Source organism: Sphaerodactylus townsendi, linkage group LG02, assembly GCF_021028975.2.
Source record: "Sphaerodactylus townsendi isolate TG3544 linkage group LG02, MPM_Stown_v2.3, whole genome shotgun sequence".
NCBI classification, from domain to species: Eukaryota; Metazoa; Chordata; class Lepidosauria; order Squamata; family Sphaerodactylidae; genus Sphaerodactylus; species Sphaerodactylus townsendi.
Genome location: NC_059426.1, coordinates 76273796 through 76296024, shown reverse-complemented (window position 1 = coordinate 76296024; position 22229 = coordinate 76273796). Strand labels below are relative to the sequence as shown.

Genomic DNA, 22229 nt, shown 5'->3' with positions numbered 1-22229 from the left:
TGCCTAAAATATGCTTTCTGGCTAGTTGAAAGAAATTGTCTGCTCAATTGAACTGAGCCTCCTGATTTCTTCCTTCCTCTTGGCAGTATAAGTAATTCCTTGACCCTTCCCTTGTGCTTTGTGGTGAGTGAGTGACCAATTTATGTTATGTTTGAAGATAGCCTTATCTTTAAAACCCAGGAGAGATACAAGGTAGGAGTAAAGAAGATGGAGATAGCTAGAGAATACAGACATTGATTGAATATTGTGGCAGAAAGCTATGAGAATGAAATAGGATGCTTCATTCAAACTGCTGCTGGATCTTTGTTATGGTATTGAATGTACTTGGTGGTTAAAGCCAAGCTGTCTGGCTAGGCTTGGGATGTGTGTGGTTGGAACACTACATAAAAAAGTGAAATCTAGGCTACAAATTCCTATCCTGAAACTGGTTTGTAAACAGTTTTATTTTCCTGTGCCATGCTAATTTGAATTAGACAGGCATGCCACTTGTTCTTAACTTTAGTTGACTGCTGTCCATAAAGTACATAGCAGTATCATACAGTGCCCCCAAACCTGCTGAAAAGTCAGAACATAAAAAAAAGAGCTCCAGAAAGGACAACTTTACAATGGTATATAGATGATATATGCTTAGGGTACACAGATCCCAAATACATATTCAGGGACAACCTTGTACGGGATAGCCATCAACCAACTCCTTAGTGTTGGACTTGAATCCTATTTGATGTACACTACCTTTTAAAGGACTTGAGGAAAAATCAGGGACTTTATCCTCAGAATGGGGTGAACAATACAAAATCAGTCTCCTGCATAGATTGTCAGAAGCTGCTGAAAGGAGTGAAAAAGACTTCCTAAAGTCTTAATGGTTTTATTTGCCCCACTCTATTTTGCATATTTCTTTAAGAGTGCCATATGACTCCTATTAAGAATCATTGTCTTAGGCCAGGGGTAGGCAACCTTTCACACCCAAAGAGCCATTTGGACCCATTTTCCACGGAAAAGACATCTATTTCTACACTGCAGAAGAACTCTCTTCTAATCCCAGCTTTTTACTCTGGGATGTAATAAACCTAGAAAGCATGGTAGCGTCACTGTTTTTGAAGGCAAGGTTATAGTTATCAAATTTTCAAACACACTGAATTTATTAAAATTTGGAAGCAAAGGGATTCTGAAATATTTGCAAAACTTTTTAAATGCACACACCTCAGACGACTGCATCTGTCTCTTAATATTCAGAATACTTTTTTTTTAGAGACTTTTCACATGCCTTTTTTGCCAACCTTTCTTAACAACTCTACCAATTGAAAGGGCACCACGACTCATCTCCCTGTGGCGTAACTCCACTTTGTTGTGGCATTCTGAAACTCTCCATGCAGCAGCTTACTTTGTGGAGGTAAGGATCACTGAGTTCCAACAGGGTTTCTAAAGTAAGCCTGTAATGAACTTCTAGGACCAGGAAAGGGGATCGACAACTCAAATACACAGTTTTAAAAGAGGCTCCAGAGACTTTCTAACCCCCCATTACAGCAATTCAGAAAGTTGACTTTGGAGCAGTTTCACAAGGAGGGTTGCACCTCTCCCTCAAACCTCGTCTTGCCACCACTACATGGATGAGGTCTGCAAGCTGGCAGAGAGGCTGGTGACTTTGGCTGCCAACGAGGACCAGGCTGCACAAAGTTCTCCTTCCCCAGTTCAGCCACTCATTTTGCCTCAGTCAGGAGGGAAACTAGCCAAGAACTGTGAGGCTGAACCCTTCCCCTTCCCAACTGCCGAGAGGAGGAGGGAGAAGAGGAGGAGCGCCCAGCCGAGCAAACACACAAAGCACACAACTCAACTCCAGCCTGGAGGTGAGGCTCCAGTGTGCCCAGCTGCTCCCCCAAGGTGCTCCCACTTGCAAAGTCCGTCCTCGCGCGCCCTGCATCCCATTTCTTGGTGCCTCACTTTGGAAGGTCCGGCTGCTGGGACCTGCCCCACTTCCAAAATTTGTCCTCTACATGCACCACATCCCATTTCTTGGCGTTTCTCTTTGCAGGGTCCCACTGGTGCCTGACCCGTTTGAAAAATCCGTCCTCTGAGCACACCACATCCCCTTTCTTGTTGCTTCTTTTTGCAAGGTCCTGCTGGGGACTGCAGCTAGGATGGAAGCTGCCTGGGGGGTGGGGAGGGGGCAGGGGAGCTGGCAGGAAAGAAAGGATAGCTTCTCACCTTCCCTGGGAGTGGCTTTACTTCAGCACCGCCCCTCCCAAAGTCCCGTTTTGAATGCAGCTAGGGCAGAGGAGGATCCAAGCAGGCAGAGGAAGATTCAGGCAGGCTTCCCTTATTTTTGCACAGTGTGGAAGATGAGTTTTGCAGAAGGAGCTAGGTGTCCATCTGCTGGACATGGGCAGCGGTGGGGGCGGGAGGAAGAGTCCGAGGGAGTCTGCGGCTCTTGCCTCAGACAGGACCCAAGGGGAAGGAGGAGGGGTGGAGCCTGGCTGGCTGGCCCCAGGAAGGGACAGCCATGCTGGGAGCCGCAGTACGAGGATGAAAGAGCCAAATGCGGCTCGGGAGCCGCAGGTTCCCGACCCCTGTCTTAGGCAATGGAAGAGTGTATACTGGTCAACCTCTACTGCTTTGTGCTTTTATAAATCAACTTCTCCTGGAGGTGACTTTGAGCATCCTGGATGGGTGATTTCTCAACCCTTTCTCAGGGAGGCAGGAACTGAAAACTTGCAACTTCCTGTGGAAGGCTTGGGCATCCATCTTGATCCCCAGTATTTTTCCTGCCTCAGCAGGGAGAGCAGGTCCTCTAGAGCTAGTATAGGTTTTTTTCTTGGTTTTTTTTCTTGTATTTCTTTCCGGATTCATGATCCTTTTCCTGCATTCAGGACAGGGTGTCTGGGAGTTTCAGTTCCACAGGAGGGATTCCCTGATCTTGCTACAGGGACCCTCCCCTTAAAGCCCTGACCACGCCGTAATGGCGTACAGGGTCCGGCTTCCACCCCCCCACCTGAGACCTTCCACAGGTCTTCAGAGGAGAGGACTCGGGTAGCCACCAAGCGGGGGGACGAATGCCCCCCCCCCAGAAGCAGGAGGATGCCTGGGAGAGGGTGACCGCCCCCGCTGCGGCGGCAAAGCGCAAGGAAAAGCTCCAGCAGCTCAGGAAGACGCGCTGGGGTGAGCTGAACGAGGAGGGCACCAGCGACCCATGTAGGGAAGTAAAGTAATTTTGTCCAAATGAAATGAAATAGTGCTGTATTTCATTGTAACTAATAATGTTAGCAGTGAAACTAGGATTCTGAAATAAATCCTTCTGGTTTCTGAAACCCTACAATTAGTGCAGCGAACTTAACCTGCACAGTAGAGAAAATGGTTACTTTTACAAGACTTTAAAAATACACTGTTTTACTATTTGAAAGCAAAATGCACAAAGACTAGCAGCCCAATTTTTTTATTTGTGCCAGTTTGAAGAAGGTGATTCTTATTTATGATGTGGTGGAGGGAATAATGAGTTGAGGTTATTTTTATTGGTGCAAACCAAGACAAGATAAACTTTGGACTATTCAGAAATTGAAAAGTTCTGTTGCTGAGAAGATGAGTACCTTTCATGTATAAAGCTTCCCGTGTTCAAATGGTTGTCTCTGCTTTTTGACTTTTGTATTTCTGCATAATCTCTTCTTGACCTACAGGAGGTACCCTAGTTTGCTGTACTATGTTCACTTCATCAAACTATTTTTGGGTTATTTCCTACCTTTTTTTCAGCAGGACTCTTATACATACTGTGGATAGAATGCTGGGTTTGGGTGAGGACTCTGCTTGACTCTTTGATTCTGTTATGGAGTTGCTGGGTGGTCTTGGATTACTTACAGTAGGAATTATGGCCTTCTTCAGTGGGTTGAGTTGCTGGAAGTACTTAACACTGAATAACTTGCAGTCCTTCTTTTACAAAAAGTTGATGCCTTGCTAGTCTAAACTGTGCTAATAATTCTTAGATCAGAATCAGAGTGGATTTGATTTAAATCACTAGTCAGCAAGACTTGATTTAAATAATTGTTTTTTACATAAAGACTCATTCTTGCTGGTATAGTCTTAATAGTCACAACCAGATGAAGGTTTCATTTTTAGAATAATGCCTGCCTTATGCATAGGTAGAGGAACTTCATTAAAATATTCTCAAACTTGGTCTCTTTTATGGCCTGCTGCCATTACAAATTTTCTCTTCCTCGGAGAGGATAATATGATAAATCTTAGACTGTAGACACAAAGATCCCCAAGACTTGTGGAATATTCTGCTCAAAAGGTTTCACTTTCATTTTTACTGCTTGCCCCTCCCTCTTCACACTTAGCTCCTTGTACAGATCTATTCCACTTCAGACCATATGCTGCTTATTGAACTTCTTGAAACTTGTCACTCAAGAGGTAAGACATACATTTGCAAAGGAACAATGGGATTAAATGGGATTTAGCTTTTTCTCAGCTAAAAATGTTTATTTTATTCTTTTTTATTGTGAAGAAGAGGCATGTTATTTATCTCTGCAGATACAGGATCTCTGTTTTGAGAACTGCAAAATCAAACTTGTATGACAGTTTCTTCTAGATGGAAAAAATGTCTAAAATGATCTTGCAGAAATCTCTGTAGGCACATGAAATTGTGAATGGATTAATAGAATTCCTTTGCCAAAAATGTAAACATTGCATGAATATATATTCTCATGCTATACAATAAAAAAATAATTCTTATTCCATGATTAATAAGCTTTGGCCTATAATGTGTCTTAAATAGAAAACTAAACTATCTTCAGATAGATTTTTTTTCATCAAAAAGCCTTTTTAAAAAACACGATTTAATATTTTTAAATTCTATTTTTATTTTAAAAAATCATTGATTTTTATCCACCCTGGTCAGAATTCCTAGGTTTTTAATTTTTTTTCCTTACCACTTCATGCTGTAACTGGGAAAGTTATGCCTCCCACCCTGAACACTCTGAGTGATAGGGAGAAAGTTTTGACCTAGCTTTTTTCCTGGCAAACTGCTTGTAATATGTAGGGAGGTTTTGTTTGTTTTTTTGATGAGCAACATCCAGCTGTACAACCTCTCAGTTGTAACACACATTGTTCTGGAAAATTTTACCACTTGATTTTACTGAACATGTAAATTGGTGCTTGGGTTAGCTATTTTGAAATAGATCTGCCTTGGAGGGGTTCAATCTGAATTGTGTGTCTTATCAAGTAATCTCTTGTTCTCTTGAAGTAATGGAGACTGTCTTGACTACTTAGCAATGTGCTACCCAGGGTCATGTTCAGCATACATGAAGTTGATACTAAAAATTCATATTTTGAGATGTGGGCATGGAAGTTACAGTCATTACCTGAAAAAGTACCTGTACTCTGCAATTTCTATGTGTAAATTATTCTTACAATAATTAAAGCCAAAAAAAATGTTGTCAAGTTTTCAGATGTTTCTTAATACAAAATAAAGCATATGAATGAAACTGCTTTGCACGGTAGTAATATTTTTTCTCATTTGAACTTAGAGAAGAAATGATTAGAAAATATGATAAAATAGAAGATATCTTGTGTGTGGAAGTCCCAATGGAATATTACCTCTAGTACTGTGTCTTCCACCATATGTGAACTATGTGATGTTATTCATTGGGTCTGCATTTCTGTAGGATCTTTTGCTAACCAATTAGAAAGCATTTTACAGGCATTTAAACATTACAATGACATTAGTGAGGTAAGAGAAGAAGAAGAAGAGTTGGATTTGTATTCCCCCTTTCTCTCCTGTGGAGAGACTCAAAGGGTCTTATGAACTCCTTTCTCTTCCCCCTTCACAACAAACACCCTGTGAGGTAGGTAGGGCTGAGAAAGCTCCAGAGAACTGTGACTAGCCCAAGGTCACCCAGCTGGCATTTGCTGGAGTGCACAAGCTAATCTAGTTCACCAGATAACTTCCCCAGCTCAAGTGGCAGAGTGGGAATCAAACCTGGTTCTCCAGATTAGAGTACACCTGCTCTTAACCACGCTGGCTCTGAGCTATGATTATACCCTTTTATTTAATATAAATTCATATTTAATATAAATTCAACAACCGATTATGTGGATGTGCAACAGAAGACCCAGAATATGAAAAATCTATTAAAGGAGACTATAGTTGTGAAAAAGTCTAGTACCACCTAGAAGCCATACTAATGCAACATCTGTGGTTTTCTCCAATGTATAATCAAAAATTCACAGAATGGGGCTACTGAGGCATGGGCAGGTTACCCACTACACATATCTGGATGATTTCCCAGGGTGCTAGCCTGCCCCAGATATAGAAGAATGCCAGGTCAATAGCTGTGTGGTCACCCACATCCATGCCCACTCAACCTGTGCCTTGACCTGCCTCCTTGCCCACCCTCGAAGGAAGAAGAGCCAGCTCTGCTTACAATTGCCGTGTGTCCACTAGGTTCACTTGCTGCATGGGGTGTCTGGGGTACTAAAATCCCTTGATTTGGCCCAACATCCAGAACTAGGGTGCAGTTTTCTGCAAACCAGGGAAAACCTCCAGGCTTGCAGACAAATAAGCACAAAATAGTTCCTTACAGGCATACTTTAGCAAGATCTCCTTGTAATACCTTGTAATACCTTATTGCCTTTTAAAATTGTCACAGCAATCAACCAAATTGTTTATTTTATTATTGTTTATTTAAAACATTTCAATTCTTCAAACATTTCAGTGCCTTTCCATGAACTTCAGGGTCCCTGAGGTAGTGAACAATTGGAAATTTTGAAGCAAATTTTACAGTGTATATGAATATAACAACTCAACAAAACACAAACGGAATGCATATACACACACAAAAGCAAATAACATTGAGGTCAGTAAGGGTCACAGGGAAACACAAAAGCAAATAAACATTAAGAAGGTCAAGGGTCACAGAGGGAATGCTGAACAGAGAAGTATTCATCTGCTGACAGAAGACTATGATAGAGGGGGACAAATGAATCTCCCTGGGGAGGGAATTCCACAGTTTTCCAAATGAAGCATCTGCCATTGTGAAAGTCTTGATTTGTGAAGCCAGAAAGATGTGGGAGTAGCACCAGTAATGAAAAGGAAGTGAATAGTAGAAGGCAAAACCAGAATAATACTGGTGGGAGAAGCTGGAAGAAAGGAGCAAGGAGAGGAGAAATAGTCCAAGAAAACAGTGAGCAAGGAAGCAGGTGGCAGGATGAAATGGCAGAAAAATAATCAAAGGATTGGTTGGCAGGCTGGGACTAAAACTAAGGGAGAAAGTTTTAAAGTGGAACTGGAGCAAGAGAAGGGCAAGTGACATTTATGATTTAAACTAGTTAATTTTTGGGTTCACACTCTGCATCAATCCTTTCCTTGTGTGGTACAGCAGAATTGAAGTCAGTCTTCAGCTGACTTACTTATTGTGACATCTGAATGTGAATACCTTAATAAAGTAAGTTTATATTATTTCCCATTATCTGGCATTCTTAATCACAATAATATCTCATTTAAGAATCTCAGTTACAGGGCAAGAAGCTAACCTCTTTTAAGGCAGAGCCCTTTTGGGACCTCACAACTAATTGAAGCTGGTTTGACTTGTATCTTCAGCCTCGGCACAGGAGAAGAAGGGGGGAGTAAGCAAACCCAATAATTAACCTGGTTGGTGTTCATTTTGAACCAGATGTTGAGTGTTTTGTCCATGATATATGAATTGAGCCATAGGTTTAGGAGTTCTTTTTGAAGATATACTTCTAAAAGATTTCAACAGTTCAAAAGACATCTGCCATATTCAGAGGTTTAGGTCTGTGACTGATGAAAGAATAGGAGTTCAGGTTAACTGATCAGTTGTATAAATTCAGTGCCCACCTAAATTGTTTGGTTTGGTTCCAGGGAGCTAAGGGGAAGCAACTAACTGTGCCACTGTGGACTTTTGTGTGGGAATTCACCTTTTAAAAGGGAAAAAAAAGGATGAAAGGAGTTCTTTCCCATTCTTTAGAGGACTGTATTTGACAAGTTTAAACTCGGGTTAAATATGAAGGTTCATTGCATAAAACTCAACTTTTAATCTATCTTTTGAAGTTGGTGATCAATGGATTTCAGGTGCTCTACAGTAGTAGCTGCCAATGAACTGGGCTGGGTGCAGCTTGCAAAGCAGTTAAAGATGTTTTCTTAAGCAGTCATATTCCAAATACTGAAAGAAACTCCCTCCCCCTCCCTGATTGGCAGAGGCTGCAGTCTTTACCAGAGGTATACTTGCATTACAATTGAAAGCAGGAGAATGTCCATCCTGAGAGGACTGGGAAAGTAAACCAGCTGAATATGCAGTAATGGCAGAATTGATTAGCCTTGTGAATAGAAGATCTGTTCAAGCATTCCCGGATAACTGGAAAGCATATCATGTACTATTTTGCAGGGGATATTGCATTTTTTGCTTGCTCAAGCTCCAACAAAACTTTTGAGAAACATCCTCTCATTTCTCAGTACAGATGCTGTTGGTCAGAGGGAATGGACAAATATTGAATTTAACGGCAAAATATTTTTGGGTGCTGGCAAAGCAGTGCTATAATGCACACTCATTACTCATACCTACATATTCAGCATAATCAGGCTTCATGTACAGGGTCAGGATGGGTAACAGTTTTTCATATTTAACTGTTGGATCAGGACAACAATGGTGTACTTCAGGAGAGGTATAACCTGTCTAATACTAGAAGACAGAAACCAAGGCCAGGTTTCATCCTCATAGGCCAGGTAATTGTTTCCTGTTGTCCCTGTAAAGATTTTTTTTACAAGATTTTTACCCAACCCTATTCTGAGTTCCCTTTAGTGAGAGCATGACTCTTTTGTTGCTGTTCAGTGGGCTTCATGACGAAATGGGGATTTGAACACCACTCTCCTCAGCCCTGTCTGACACTGATCATCATACTGTGTTGATGTAGGTCCTGTCTAATGAATTTCTTCCTCAGTTCTTTCCCCAGTCCCTTAAAGATGAAATGGATTTTAAGAAGACATTAGCATCAAAGCCCATTGCGGGGGAGATGCAGTGAGCTCTAGCAAAGGGCTGTAGTAGCGCCCACACCACCCTTCCTCCTGACACGGCATTTACCTGGGTCTGGCTCTGGGTGGGAGAGGTATGGCTTGGGGTAGGTAGGAAGCTGATGATACGGGGAGGGTGGAGAAGAGTGGCTTCAGTGGGGGGAGGATGGCAAGGTGAGTGTTGGGGTGGGGGAGGGTTGAAAGGTGTGACTAGGGGTGGGGGAGGGGAAAGGGTTTTTGGGTGGGGATGGTTGAAAGGTGTGGCTGGGGGTGGGGGTTAGGGTTAGGGATGACTAGGGATGGGGTGGTGGTGATGGGAAGGGATGGCTAGGGGTGGGGAGAGAAGGTGGCAAGGGGTAGCTAGGGGTGGGGGGAGGGTGGCAAGGAGGCGGGGATTCTTCCTGGGCTCTCTGCGGCCTGGCAAGCTTGGGTGTGGGTGTGGGTGTGGCAGGGGAAGGGGCAGCTCTTTCAGGCACTCTGTGGCCGACTTGAGTTGGGGTGGATGAGAGGTGGGCTGGGCTGGGGTGGGATGGCTTCTCTGCAGCCCGGAGAGCTGCCTTCTGCAGCTCGGAGAGCTTGGGGGTGTGAGAAGGCAAGGCTGGGCTGGCTGGTGCTGGGCCCTATGTGGCCTGGCGTGGTTGGAGATAGGAGGGGCCAGGCAACCTTTGCCAGGCCGTGGAGTAGCTGTTCCACGGGTGGCAATGGCCAATGTGAATGCAGGATGCACAGGGCTTTGGTCCCTGTGCATCCTGCACAATAATTGGCTAAGGGTTTGTTGTCGGACATTTGAACCCTCAGAATATTATTTATAAAGATGGTTCCTGTCATGGGGATCCGAGCAGAACTACATGCTACATGTTTCAGAAGGATAATACTTTTATTTGGGACCAACTTTAAACCAAAGAGCATGGTGGAGTTGCTAGGTTGGTGACTGAGGATTTGGGAGAACCAAGTTTGAAACCTCATTCTGCTGTGGAAGCTCGTTGGTGACATTGGGCCTGTCGAACTCTGTTGCAGCCTAACATAGATCAGAGGGGAGAACAGTGTTGTTGTTTACAATGTTGTAAGTTGCTTTGAGAAGTGCCACCAATCTGAATGCATGGCCCTTTCATGAATCTGGAATTTAGAAATTGCAGTGGATTAAATGCACTTGTACTATTTTATATTTCATTTATACCTTGCCTTTCTCCATTGAGTGAGAGGACATCTGGGTTTTGCTGGTCCACCAATCAAGGAGGCAGGAAGTTCTGAAGTTTTTTTTTGGACTTTCTCCTGTGTTTTGTGGACCCGTCCTCTGCTTGCCAGTTTGCTTCCTGCCTCCAGGGAGTGCAGTCGCAGTGGTCTTAGTGACCACTGTTTCTTTACAAATTCTATTATTATTATTATTACTATTTCTATTCTTATATTCCTCTTCAGCTCTAATAACCCCCTCCCCTTCCCTACGCTCCAGCTTTGTCTTTGAGGGAGAGGTGTATCCAATTAGCTTGGAAAAAGGGGCTGCTCGGTTTTGCTTTCGTTTCACAGCTGACAAGCAACATGTCCAGAAAGAAGGAGGTCAGCTAGTCCTCTGAGGAGGACAGCAGGGAAACGGCCTCCAGCAAACCATGCGGAGCCAATTTGGGGCTGGAAGACTGCTCCCCTTCCTCCCTCCCCCCGGGCCATAGCCATATGGGCAATCCTGTTCAGGACAGCTCTTTGTGCCGAATAGAAAAGGCGCACAAAATGGCCGCCGGCAATGCCGGTTCTCATGGCTCACCACAGCATAGCCCAATGCACCCTGGTGTCCCAGGACAGGGCTTTCCCACTTCCAAAATGGCCCCAAACGACCAGGTGGCATCTCAGGAGACTGACATCGAAGTAGGTGAGCTCTCCTTGAAGGAGTTAAAATCTGAAAATTTTGTCTATGTGAGGGGGGCCTTCCAGCAGGAAAAAGCCACCATGAAGGAAAAAATGCTAGCCATGTATAGAACTCAGGTATACCACAAGTTTTCCACCTCTTCCTTGGGACCCCGCATCCCCATCCCCCACCCAAAGTAGCAGGGAACATAAACGGTCCCACCCTGTGTGGCAAACTAAGGCGGCACTTAAGTGCCCCAGACTCAGCCCAGAACGTGGGCACACAGATACTTCTGATTCAGAGGCACCCGGCAGGGAAGAAGCTGAGCTTCTGTCAGACCAGGAGGTCACGGAGGAGATCCAGGACACAGAGCAATCCGCTTGCTTCTTTAAGTTTGAGGGCTATCGGTACTTATTGTCCAAGTCAGTCACTGCCCTAGATTTAAGGGTGGGGGGGAGGAACCAGCCAAAAGAAAGTCAAAGTCCAGACACAGGAGGATGGAGAATTCTTCCCAAATAATACTCAACAAAAACAGGTCTTTCCCTTTCCCGAGTATTTTGAGACTGAGGTCACCAATGAGTGGGAGAAACCTGCTGCCAACAGGAGATGCCCCAATTTTCTGCAAAAATTATATGCTTTACCCTCTTATGCTGATGACATTCTGCAAGTTCCCATTATTCATGCTCTGGTTGCAGCACTGCAGTCCACAGGCCTGGTGTCCAAGGACAGTAGAGGACAGATCAAGGACCTACAAAACAGACGAGCGGAACAACTCTGCAAAAGGTCCCACGAAGACATGGCCATGGTTATTAGGGCCTCTTCTGTCACCTTCATAGTCACCAGGGTGTCCATAGTTTGGGCAAGGAAGGTAATAGAAGTCTTGACTGAAAGTGAGGCCAGACCCATTGAGAGTGTTAATAGAATCCTCAAGGCAGCAAGCCTTGCGGCTGACGCTACCCTGGATTTAATTACCTTCGCCGCATGCACTATGGCTTCCTCAGTTGCCACCTGCAGACTCCTGTGGCTAAGGGCCTGGACAACAGAGTGGAGATCCAGGTCCCTAGTGGCTGAAGGCCCTTACCAGGACACCAAGCTGTTCAGGGAAGATCTTAACCAGTTCTTGGTTGACCCTAAAGAAAAACCAAAGACCATGCCAAAGCCCTTTGCGAATTTGATAAAAGACCATCATATAACTCTTCCTTTCGTTCACAGCAATCTTCTACCCATTTCAAAAGGGACTCCAGACACCCATTCTGGAATCGGGGAGGACAACAATCTAGGAGAAATTTCACATCTGGAAAGAACGCTAGCCCTGAATGCTCCTTTCATGATAACAGGCAGAACAGAGCATGACGCCAGAACCACAGTGATAGCGGGAATACTCCTCAGATTTCAACAGTTTTGGAGACCCTTGAACCCGGATTCCTGGTCAATGGAAATAGTTTCCTCAGGGCATGTAATTGAATTTTCCTTCATGCTACCCAGCAGGTTCCTGCTGTCCCCTCTTTCCAAAATCCCAGAAAAGAAAAAGAGAAAATTACAGGCCATGTCCTGATAGATCTGATAGACATAGAGGCTGTGGAGTCGGTACCCTCTTCCCAAAGGAAAAAAGAATGGGGAGTGCCATGCAATTCTAGATCTAAAATATGTCAACAAATTTGTCAAGCTGCGGCACTTAGCATGGAGACTCTGAAATCCATAGCAGACTCCCTCCAGCCCAAAGAGTTCCTCACTACAATAGACCTGTCAGAGGTCTACCTATGAGGAACATTCCTGCACCTGAACCAAGCTTCTTAGGAGGCGAATCCGAGGAACTAGCGAAGATAGTGGTAGACAAGGAAGAAGTTCTGGCAGCCATTGATAAACTAAATGCTACCAAATCCCCTGGCCCAGATTGCATTCACCCAAGAGTTCTTAAAGAGCTCAAGCATGAAATTGCTGATCTTCTCACTTTAATATGCAACTTATCCCTGAAATCAGGCTCCATCCCTGAAGACTGGAAGATGGCCAATGTCACACCAATCTTTAAGAAAGGATCTAGGGGGGACCCGGGAAATTACAGGCCAGTCAGTTTGACATCTGTTCCTGGTAAATTAGTAGAATCTATCATTAAAGATAAAATTATAAAACATGTAGAAAAGCAAGACCTGCTGAGAAAGAGTCAGCATGGCTTTTGCAGAGGCAAATCCTGTCTTACAAACTTACTAGAGTTCTTTGAGGGTGTAAACAGGCCTGTGGATAGGGGTGAACCGGTGGACATTGTCTACTTGGATTTCCAAAAGGCTTTTGACAAAGTTCCTCACCAGAGACTGTTGAGAAAACTCAGCAATGAAGGAATAAGAGGGGAAGTCCTCCTATGGATTAAAAACTGGTTGAGAAACAGGAAACAAAGAGTGGGTGTAAATGGCAAGTTCTCACAATGGAGAGATGTCGGGAGTGGTGTCCCCCAAGGATCCGTTTTGGGACCAGTGCTCTTTAACCTATTCATAAATGACCTGGAAGTAGGGTGGGTAGCGTGGTGGCCAAGTTTGCAGATGATACCAAATTATGTAGTGTGGTGAGAACCACAAAGGATTGCGAAGAGCTCCAAGCGGACCTTGATAAATTAGGTGAGTGGGCTCAGAAATGGCAAATGCAGTTCAATGTAGCAAAATGTAAAGTGATGCACAAAGGGGCAAAAAATCCAAACTTCACATACACGCTACAGGGGTCAGTGCTATCAGTCACAGACCAGGAAAGGGATTTAGGCGTCTTAGTTGATAGTTCCATGGGAATGTCAACTCAATGCATGGCAGCTGTAAAAAAGGCAAACTCTATGCTGGGGATCATTAGGAAAGGAATTGAGAATAAAACTGCAAAGATTGTCATGCCCTTATATAAAGCAGTGGTGCGACCGCACTTGGAGTACTGTGTCCAGTTCTGGTTGCCGCATCTCAAAAAGGATATTGAGGAGATAGAAAAAGTGCAGAGAAGGGCAACAAGGATGATTGAGGGACTGGAGCACCTTCCCTATGAGGAGAGGCTGCAGCGTTTGGGACTCTTTAGTTTGGAGAGGAGGCGGCTGAGGGGGGATATGATTGAAATCTACAAAATTATGCATGGGGTAGAAAATGTTGACAGAGAGAAATTTTTCTCTCTTTCTCACAATACTAGAACCAGGGGGCATTCATTGAAAATGCTGGGGGGAAGAATTAGGACTAATAAAAGGAAACACTTCTTCACGCAACGTGTGATTGGTGTTTGGAATATGCTGCCACAGGAGGTGGTGATGGCCACTAACCTGGATAGCTTTAAAAGGGGCTTGGACAGATTTATGGAGGAGAAGTCGATTTATGGCTACCAATCTTGATCCTCCTTGATCTGAGATTGCAAATGCCTCAACAGACCAGGTGATCGGGAGCAACAGCCGCAGAAGACCATTGCGTTCACATTCTACATGTGAGCTCCCAAATGCACCTGGTGGGCCACTGTGAGTAGCAGAGAGCTGGACTAGATGGACTTTGGTCTGATCCAGCTGGCTTGTTCTTATGTTCTTATGTTCTTATGTTCTTACCTACATGTCCTGATATTCGAAGCCCACCACAGATTCCTACGGTTTGGCATAGGGAAAGAACATTTTCGGTTCAAGGCCCTTCCCTTTGGCTTCTGTGCTGCATCCAGAGTTTTTTTCCAAACTCCTCATCAACTTAATAGTAGGGAGAGGGGCATTAGATTACATCTTTGTCTGGGTGATATCCTTATTCGTTCAGACTCCCCGCAACAATCCCTATGGGACAGTCTTCTAACTGTTCAGACTCTGGAGGAGCATGGCTTCCTGGTCAATTGCCTAAAGAATTCCCTGATCCAACAACTGGAACACTTAGGCTTCCTCATAGACACCCGATCCTGCAAAATCTTGGTGCCCCCAGAAAAGCAACAGGTATTGAGAACCAAGATTCGCCAAGTAGTAGCCAAAGACAGATGTTCCATCCTACTCTTGGCAAGCCTGATGGGCCTCCTTGTGGTGTACTCAGAGGCTATCCAGTGGGGAAGGTTCAGGTCCAGACCGCTTCAGAGATTTCTACATCCCTTTGAAAATTTCATAACCAAAAAAAATATCCCGAGACAGGTGATGGTCCTGAGGCCAGTCAAAGCCAATCTGAGGTGGTGGAACAACAAAGTCAATTTAAGCCAGAGCAGAGTCTTCTGGATTGGCTCCACCAAGCAGATCTTTACAGATGCGAGCCTCCTCGGGTGGGGAGCAACCCTAGAGGATGTTCCTACCCAGGGAATGTGGTCCAGAGCAGAGTCCCATCTTCACATCAGTGTCCTAGAACTAAGGGCTATCAGTTAAGCCCTTCTAAAGTTTCAGCACCTGGCTCAGGGAAGTCACGTGTTAGTATGGACAGACAGTGTTGCTGCAAACACCTATCTGAACAGACAGGGAGCATCCAGATCCCCACCCCTACAGAGGGAAGCAGTTCTCCTGTTCCAGTAGGCAGAAGTCCATGTGTTATCCATCAGGGCAGAACACATATAGGGAACCCAAAATGTTCAAGCAGATTCACTGAGCACACAGGCCATACATCCAGGCCATACATCTGAAAAGAGAGGTCTTCCTGATGATTTCCCAGTCCTTGGAAACGCCAGTGATGGACCTCTTTGCATCCAGTCACAACAAACAGCTTCCCAGATGTATATCGTGCTTCCATCACCCATTGTCAGAGGCTATGGATGCCTTGACCTCCATATGGCCTCCAGGGTTTCTATATGCTTTTCCTCCCTTCCCTCTACTACCCAGACTTCTACACAAAATCAGGGAAGAAAGGGCAGAGGTCATATTGGTGGCTCCGTGATGGCCACGTCGACTGTGGTTCACAAACATTTCACAGATGGCAGTACACAGACCAATCCGATTGCTGCTTCTCCGGGACTTACTCCAGCAGGGCCCAACCCTACATCCAGACCCAGGATGGCTGACCTTGACCGCCTGGAGATTGAAAGGCGACATCTAGAGTCCTGGGATACAGTGCGGTGGTGCTGAATACCATATTAGCGTCCAGGAAACTCTCTACCAAGAGAATATACAACACCACGTGGAAGGCGTTTGCCAGATGGTTCTGGAGAAAGCATGTTTCACCCACTAGCCCAGGTACAAAGACATCCTAGGCTTCCTACAGGATGAGTTAGATTCAGGGCTTAGAGCCAACACACTTCACAGACAACTGGCAGCAATTGCTTCTGTGATTCCTAGGGTGGAAGGACACCCCCCCCCCCATGGCTCATCTGCACATTATTAAATTTCTGTGGGGTGCTAGACTCTTGGGTCGACCTGTTCATCACCATTTTCCCACTTGGAGATTTCATACAGTCCTACATGCTCTGACTTCTTCAAACCCATCATGGACATTTCCTTAAAACATCTCAGAATGACAATAATTTTTCTGGTACCTATCACCTCTGCTAGGCGTGTCTCAGAGTTATCAGCCAAACCATTACTATGTGTATTCCATATGGACAAGGTGGTACTTCTACCTGACCCCACCTTCATCCAGAAGGTCAGTTCTAGGTTTCACAGAAGTCAAGAGATCTACCTTCCCACCTTCTGTCCTGAACCGCGACATCCACGGTTGTGTATTGGCATAAGCTACATGTCAGCTTTAAGAGCCCTCCTCATCAGAACACAGAGTTTCAGAAGGTCAGAAGCCTTATTTGTGTTTATCTCTAATCACAATAAAGGAAAAAAGCTACCCACGCAAGCCATCATTAAATGCCTGAGAGAATGTATCGAGGTAGCCTACAAGATCCAGAAGTTACCTCTGCCCACAGCGGTCACGGCGCACTCAGTCCATAATGCTTCCACTAATGCTGCTTTCAACAACAATGTCTCCATTGAAGAAATCTGTAGAGCAGCTACATGGTCTTCCATCTCCACCTTCATTAGGCATTACAGATTTAATGTCTTCAGCACAGCAGACACCGTCTGTGGCTGCAGAGTATACAACACAGAATTGGAGAGGATTTTGATCCCACTGTGTAAATGGATGGTGACACTGCTAGGGGAGGTCACCCAGATGTCCTCTCGCTCAATGGAGAAATAACATTAGTCTTACCCGTGAAGGGGTCTTCTCCATTGAGCGACTGAGGACATCTGCCCCTCCCCCATACACTGTACTAGAACCTTCATCCTCTCCTCCGAAAGGTACTGCCAAGCGTAGTCACAATCTGAGATCTAGTTTTCCCTCTATGTTGGGACCGGTTTGTCCCCTAATTCTCTTGTTATCCTGTTCTTACTTGGTTGGAATATGCTCCCAGTTATGTATAATTTGAAGAGGAGCTGTGTTTTTGTATTTCAAGAGTTTTTGTCCAGACTGAAGCCGACATGCACGGCTGATTGGGGTAACCACAACTGGCATGCAGAGGGCGGGTCCATGGCACAGAGGGGAAACTCCAAAAAAACTTCAGAACTTTCTACCTCCCTGATTGGTGGACCAGCAAAACCCAGATGTCCTCAATCGCTCAACAGATAAGACCAATAGTATTTTCCCCCTGTAGGGACTTAAAGCGAATGTGGTGCAGTGACTAAGAGTTTTAGACTGGTATCCGGGAGACCTGGATTTGAATCCCCACTTGTGTCCTGCAAACTTGCTGGGTGACCTTGGGCCAATCACACTCTTTCAACCTTACCTAACCTACAGAGTTTTTGTGAGAATGAAGTGGAGGACAGGATGACAGTGTAGGCTGCTTTGTGTCCCCATTGAGGGGGAGAGGTGGGGTATAAATGTGTCAGATTTATGAATGGAAACGTGCGTCTCAAAGAGCGTGTCAAAAAACTTGGAATAGAAATACAAATAAGCATTGTTGCACTTGTATTTTATGTATGATTAGAAATATAAGAGGGTAATACATTGAATGCCACTTTTAGCAGCATACGTGTGTCTTGTATAATTTTTCCGGTCCGTTTTTTGACACGTATAAATGTGTCAGACAAACAAACAAACAAGCGCTTATATTGTTCTTTTCTTCATTTTATCCTCCAACAACTCTGTGAGAGAGGTTAAGTGAAGCATGTGTGCCTGCCCCAAGTTCATCCAGAAAGCTTCCATAGCAGAACCTGGTGTCTCCCAGATTCTACACTGGCACTCCATTTAGCACATCACACTGTAGCGCAGAGATAAGATGCTGATTGTTTTTATCCTACTTCAGTCTGGGGAGGAGAGGTGGCTCAGAAGCTGATTCCCTCATCAGCCAGGAGTTTGCTCTTCCCACTACAAGGCTAGGACATAGGGAAAAGTTGGAAGAGCAGAACCTCATTCCCAGCTAAATTTCTTGATGAGGTAAAAGTCATCTTCTAACAGAGCATCTGCAAACCTGTTCCACAGCTGTTCAGATTACTCAGTGCAAGTGAGTGGCTCATAGCCTGATCTTGAATGCTGAACAGGGTGTGTTTGACTGCTGAACAGGTTTGCTGTGAAATTTGCAGCTTCCCAACTTTGTATGCATTGAGGAGTCTGAAATATCAACTGGAGAGAGCCAACAACTAATTATCACAGACATGTAGCAGCTGTTGCTAAAACTTGTGGAATTGCTGCACAAAGCTTGAAACAACAAATAATTTGGCAGAGAACAGTTCTGTGTTAAATTACATCTGAAACGTGTAGAGCTGGGTAGGTCCTGAAGGGAATTTTTGTTGTTTGCTGTAGTTAGTGCCCTCTTCTGGAACAAAGGAATTCTATTTTGTTAATTTCATTAGCGTTATTTCTGTTCTATGTAGGAAGCAGGCTAATTATGGGTTATCAACTTGTTTTACATAACTAACATTAACTTATTGAAGGTAATAATTCTAGTAGGTACCCATGCTAAACAGGGTAGCATGGTTAGGGGAGGTAATTTTCTGTTGGGTACTTTTTTTTAACCAAAAGGATGTGGTGCTTTTGTAACCTGTAATTGTATTTTTTTTACTGTCACTTCTACAGTATTAATGTTCATATCATTTAACAGTAGAGCTGACAACTAGTAAAGGATTTTAGATTATTAGTCATCTACCTCTTCAGTTATTAATACCTCCAAAAGACATCTATAGTTTGTAAAATATAAAGGAATTTAAAGTTAAGTAAGAGGACTTAGTGCTTGACTGTCAAAAGTTCTTGTTATTTATTGGGGGGAAAGCCACATATTATTTTTTTGTTTCTGTTACAGTAATGTAGAACCAAAATAAACATGTGCCATTAGTAAATTGCTCCACCCATTAAAATACAATGTTGATTTTAATCAACAAAAGTTTATTAAATCTGCTAATTAAATTTTGAACCCTATAAGATGCACTTTGAAAGAGTTATATACTGGTCATTTAAAATGTTTTCTTTCTACTTTCCCCACTGATTAGAGATGTAAAATCTCAAAGGTGTTTCCATTTCTCATTGGTTTGTTTATAGAGACTTTCACGAAGAGCATGCAAAAAATGACTCTTCAACAAGAAATACTCAGCAGGGTGGTTAGTTAGACCTTGCTAACTAATTTTCCCTATATCTTCTGTTCCATTTCCCCCTGGTTGAGCACTGTTTTCCTTTTGGGAGAAGATGGAGGCAGAGGGTATTGAGTAGATCTGCCCTTTCTCTGTCCCTGCTTCGCATTTTGGCATCTTCTCCACACAGTAACCCTTTTGTATCCTTTTTCTTTCTTTTTCTACAGACATAACCAGAAAAGCCTTTGTATTGTTTTTAACCTCTCTGGCAAGTCTGGGCTTGTTCTGCATTTTAGCTTTTCTGACTTTCTCCCTACATGTCCTGGCTATTTGTTTTAATTCCTCTTCTGTGATTTCCTCTTTTATCCATTTCTTGTATACGCCCCTTTTAAACCTTAGCTCAGTTGAAAGGTCTTTAGATATTCATCCTGGTTTCCTTAGACCCCTCCCATTTTTCCTCCTCAATTTCAACTGTTTTGAAATTGTGCCTTCAAGATCTCTCTTTTAAGGAACTTCCATCCATCATGCACCCCCTTCTCTTTTAGTATTCTTAGCCACAGGATCATTCCCAGTAGATTCCTAAGTTTACTGAAATCAGCTTTCTTAAAGTCTAGAATGTGTGTCTGACTTCTCTTGGCATCCCCTTTCCACTATATAACAAACTCCAGGAAAACATACCGTATATACTTGTGTATAAGTCGACCCGCATATAAGTCGAGGCATCTAATTTTACCACAAAAAGCTGGGAAAACTTATTGACTCGCGTATAAGTCGAGGGTGGGAAATGCAGTAGCTGCTGGTAAATTTCAAAAATAAAAATAGATACCAATAAAATTACATCAATTGAGGCATCAGTAGGTTAAATGTTTTTGAATAGTTATTTCAAAGAAAAACAGTAAACTGGCTCTGTAAGTGGAAAAGAGGGTCAACAATAACAATATGGTATCAACAATAACTTTAAAAGTACAAAAACCTTAGCTCAATCAGCAACCAAGCTAAAACACAAGAGTTAAAATCCTTCAAAACTGGATTCCTCATCATCATCTGTATGTCCAAATGTAACCCAACTTAGATTTTAAGAGGGATATTATCAGAAATGGAAAATCTACTATTAGCTTCCATTGTAAACAATGGGGGATGGGGCACCCCTTTGGGGGTCAATAACTTTGGATCCCCTGACCCAAACTTCACCAAACCTGGCTGGTATCATAAAGAGACTCTCCTGATGAGACCAGCCAGGTTTGGTTAAGTTTGGTTCAGAGAGTCCTCTACTCACACCCATGGAATTTTTTGAAAATGTACAAGGCCCCGTCTACAAAGTCATGAAGACTAGAAGTTTGCTTTTTTTCTTTATTTTAACATTTTTTATGGTACCAGACACCAGATTCAGTGCTTACACAGTGAAATCACAGCGTTTTTTACTGTGTTTTACAGCATTTTTATTATTATTGCTCTACTTTATTAAGAAAACATTGACCAATTGGAAGACATTACCCTTCTGTAACATTGTATTTTTTTTCTTCCATAGCTTCTCCTCTGTTGCTTTTTGCTAACAGACGAGATGTCAGACTGGTGGATGCTGGAGGAGTGGAGTCTACTATCGTTGTCAGTGGGTTAGAGGATGCTGCTGCCGTCGACTTCCTGTTCTCACAAGGTGTCATTTATTGGACAGATGTGAGCGAAGAGGCCATCAAACAGACATATTTTAACCAAAGTGGTAATGTGGTACAGAATGTCATTGTTTCAGGTCTGGTTTCCCCTGATGGACTGGCATGTGACTGGATTGGGAAAAAATTGTACTGGACAGATTCTGAAACCAACAGGATAGAAGTTGCTAATCTCAATGGAACATCTAGAAAAGTTCTCTTTTGGAAAGACCTTGACCAGCCCCGAGCAATAGCCCTGGATCCAGCTAATGGGTAAACATTCTTCTTTTATAAAACTTTTTTTTTGGTGTTTTTTCAGGTTGATGGTTGTTTTAGTTAGGATTTCATGCCTCTTCTCAAAAAATATGATCTCGTGTTTCAAATTCTACTTTCTCAAGGTATTTTTCTCCAAGCATATGTTTAGACTTAAATACAACAAGGGAAGGAATGATAGGCCATGTAAGTATGCTATTGCCAAAAGTGCCAAGGAAAACATTTAGTTAGCCTCATTTTTTCAGTTCAACTTTCTCTTAAAAGCCAACATGAATTTTTATTCTACAGTTAAGATGGCTTGTTAAAGCAGTTTGTGTGCTTTAAATATAAGGTAAGTTCAAGTATGTTAATCTTAGTCCTAATGAGAGCCAGTGGTTTTCGTTGAAGATTGCTCTTTACATGCTGACAAGCAAATGACACAGTGTGGTTAAACTGACTGAGATGTCTGAATCTGCTTGAAAACTGCAGTGGAAGGAGAAAAAAAATAGGCACCTGAGAGCTAGGAATTCACTTAGACTGGGAATTTGATAGCCTGGTACTGATTTTATGCTGTTGTGATGAATGTGTTCTTTGTGGAAAGCCTTGATGCCAGGAAATCATTGCACTAATTCATAGCTAAATGCTTTAGTATTAGGGACAATGTAAAAGAGACAATCCTTGGTTTGACAAGGTTGTACAGAGTGCTGGAGAGCTGTGTGAAGAGTTGCACCAGCAGTTCCATCACTGTGAAGAGTTGTACCAGCAGTATTTTGTAATTCTGTAGTTTAAATACTGACCTGAAAAGGCTGGTTCAGTAATTGATTCAAATAGTTGATGACATCAACTGTATGAAATTTGGTGGGTTTTTTTTAGTATTGCACCTGTAACCCATTTCTTCCACCCAAACTCAATTGAGGGAAAAAATTATGGCATCTGAGTTTGTTAATGGAGAGGGGTGTCAAAAAAGAAAGCAGTGGTGCCTCCAGCCCGCTAGCCTCCACTTCTGAACAGGAGACTGACCAGAAGGCAAAAAGAATCCCC

General features: G+C 43.4%; 1 protein-coding gene across 2 annotated transcripts in view; it reads left to right on the top strand.

Annotated features, from left to right (window-relative positions):
• Positions 1–22229, top strand: part of LRP5 (LDL receptor related protein 5) — a 164789-nt gene that overhangs the window by 41393 nt on the left and 101167 nt on the right. For both annotated transcript variants that reach the window (XM_048484227.1, XM_048484226.1), the window contains exon 2: positions 20819–21209. In XM_048484227.1, the coding sequence (XP_048340184.1) occupies positions 20819–21209 (391 nt within the window). The remainder of the gene's footprint in view (positions 1–20818; positions 21210–22229) is intronic.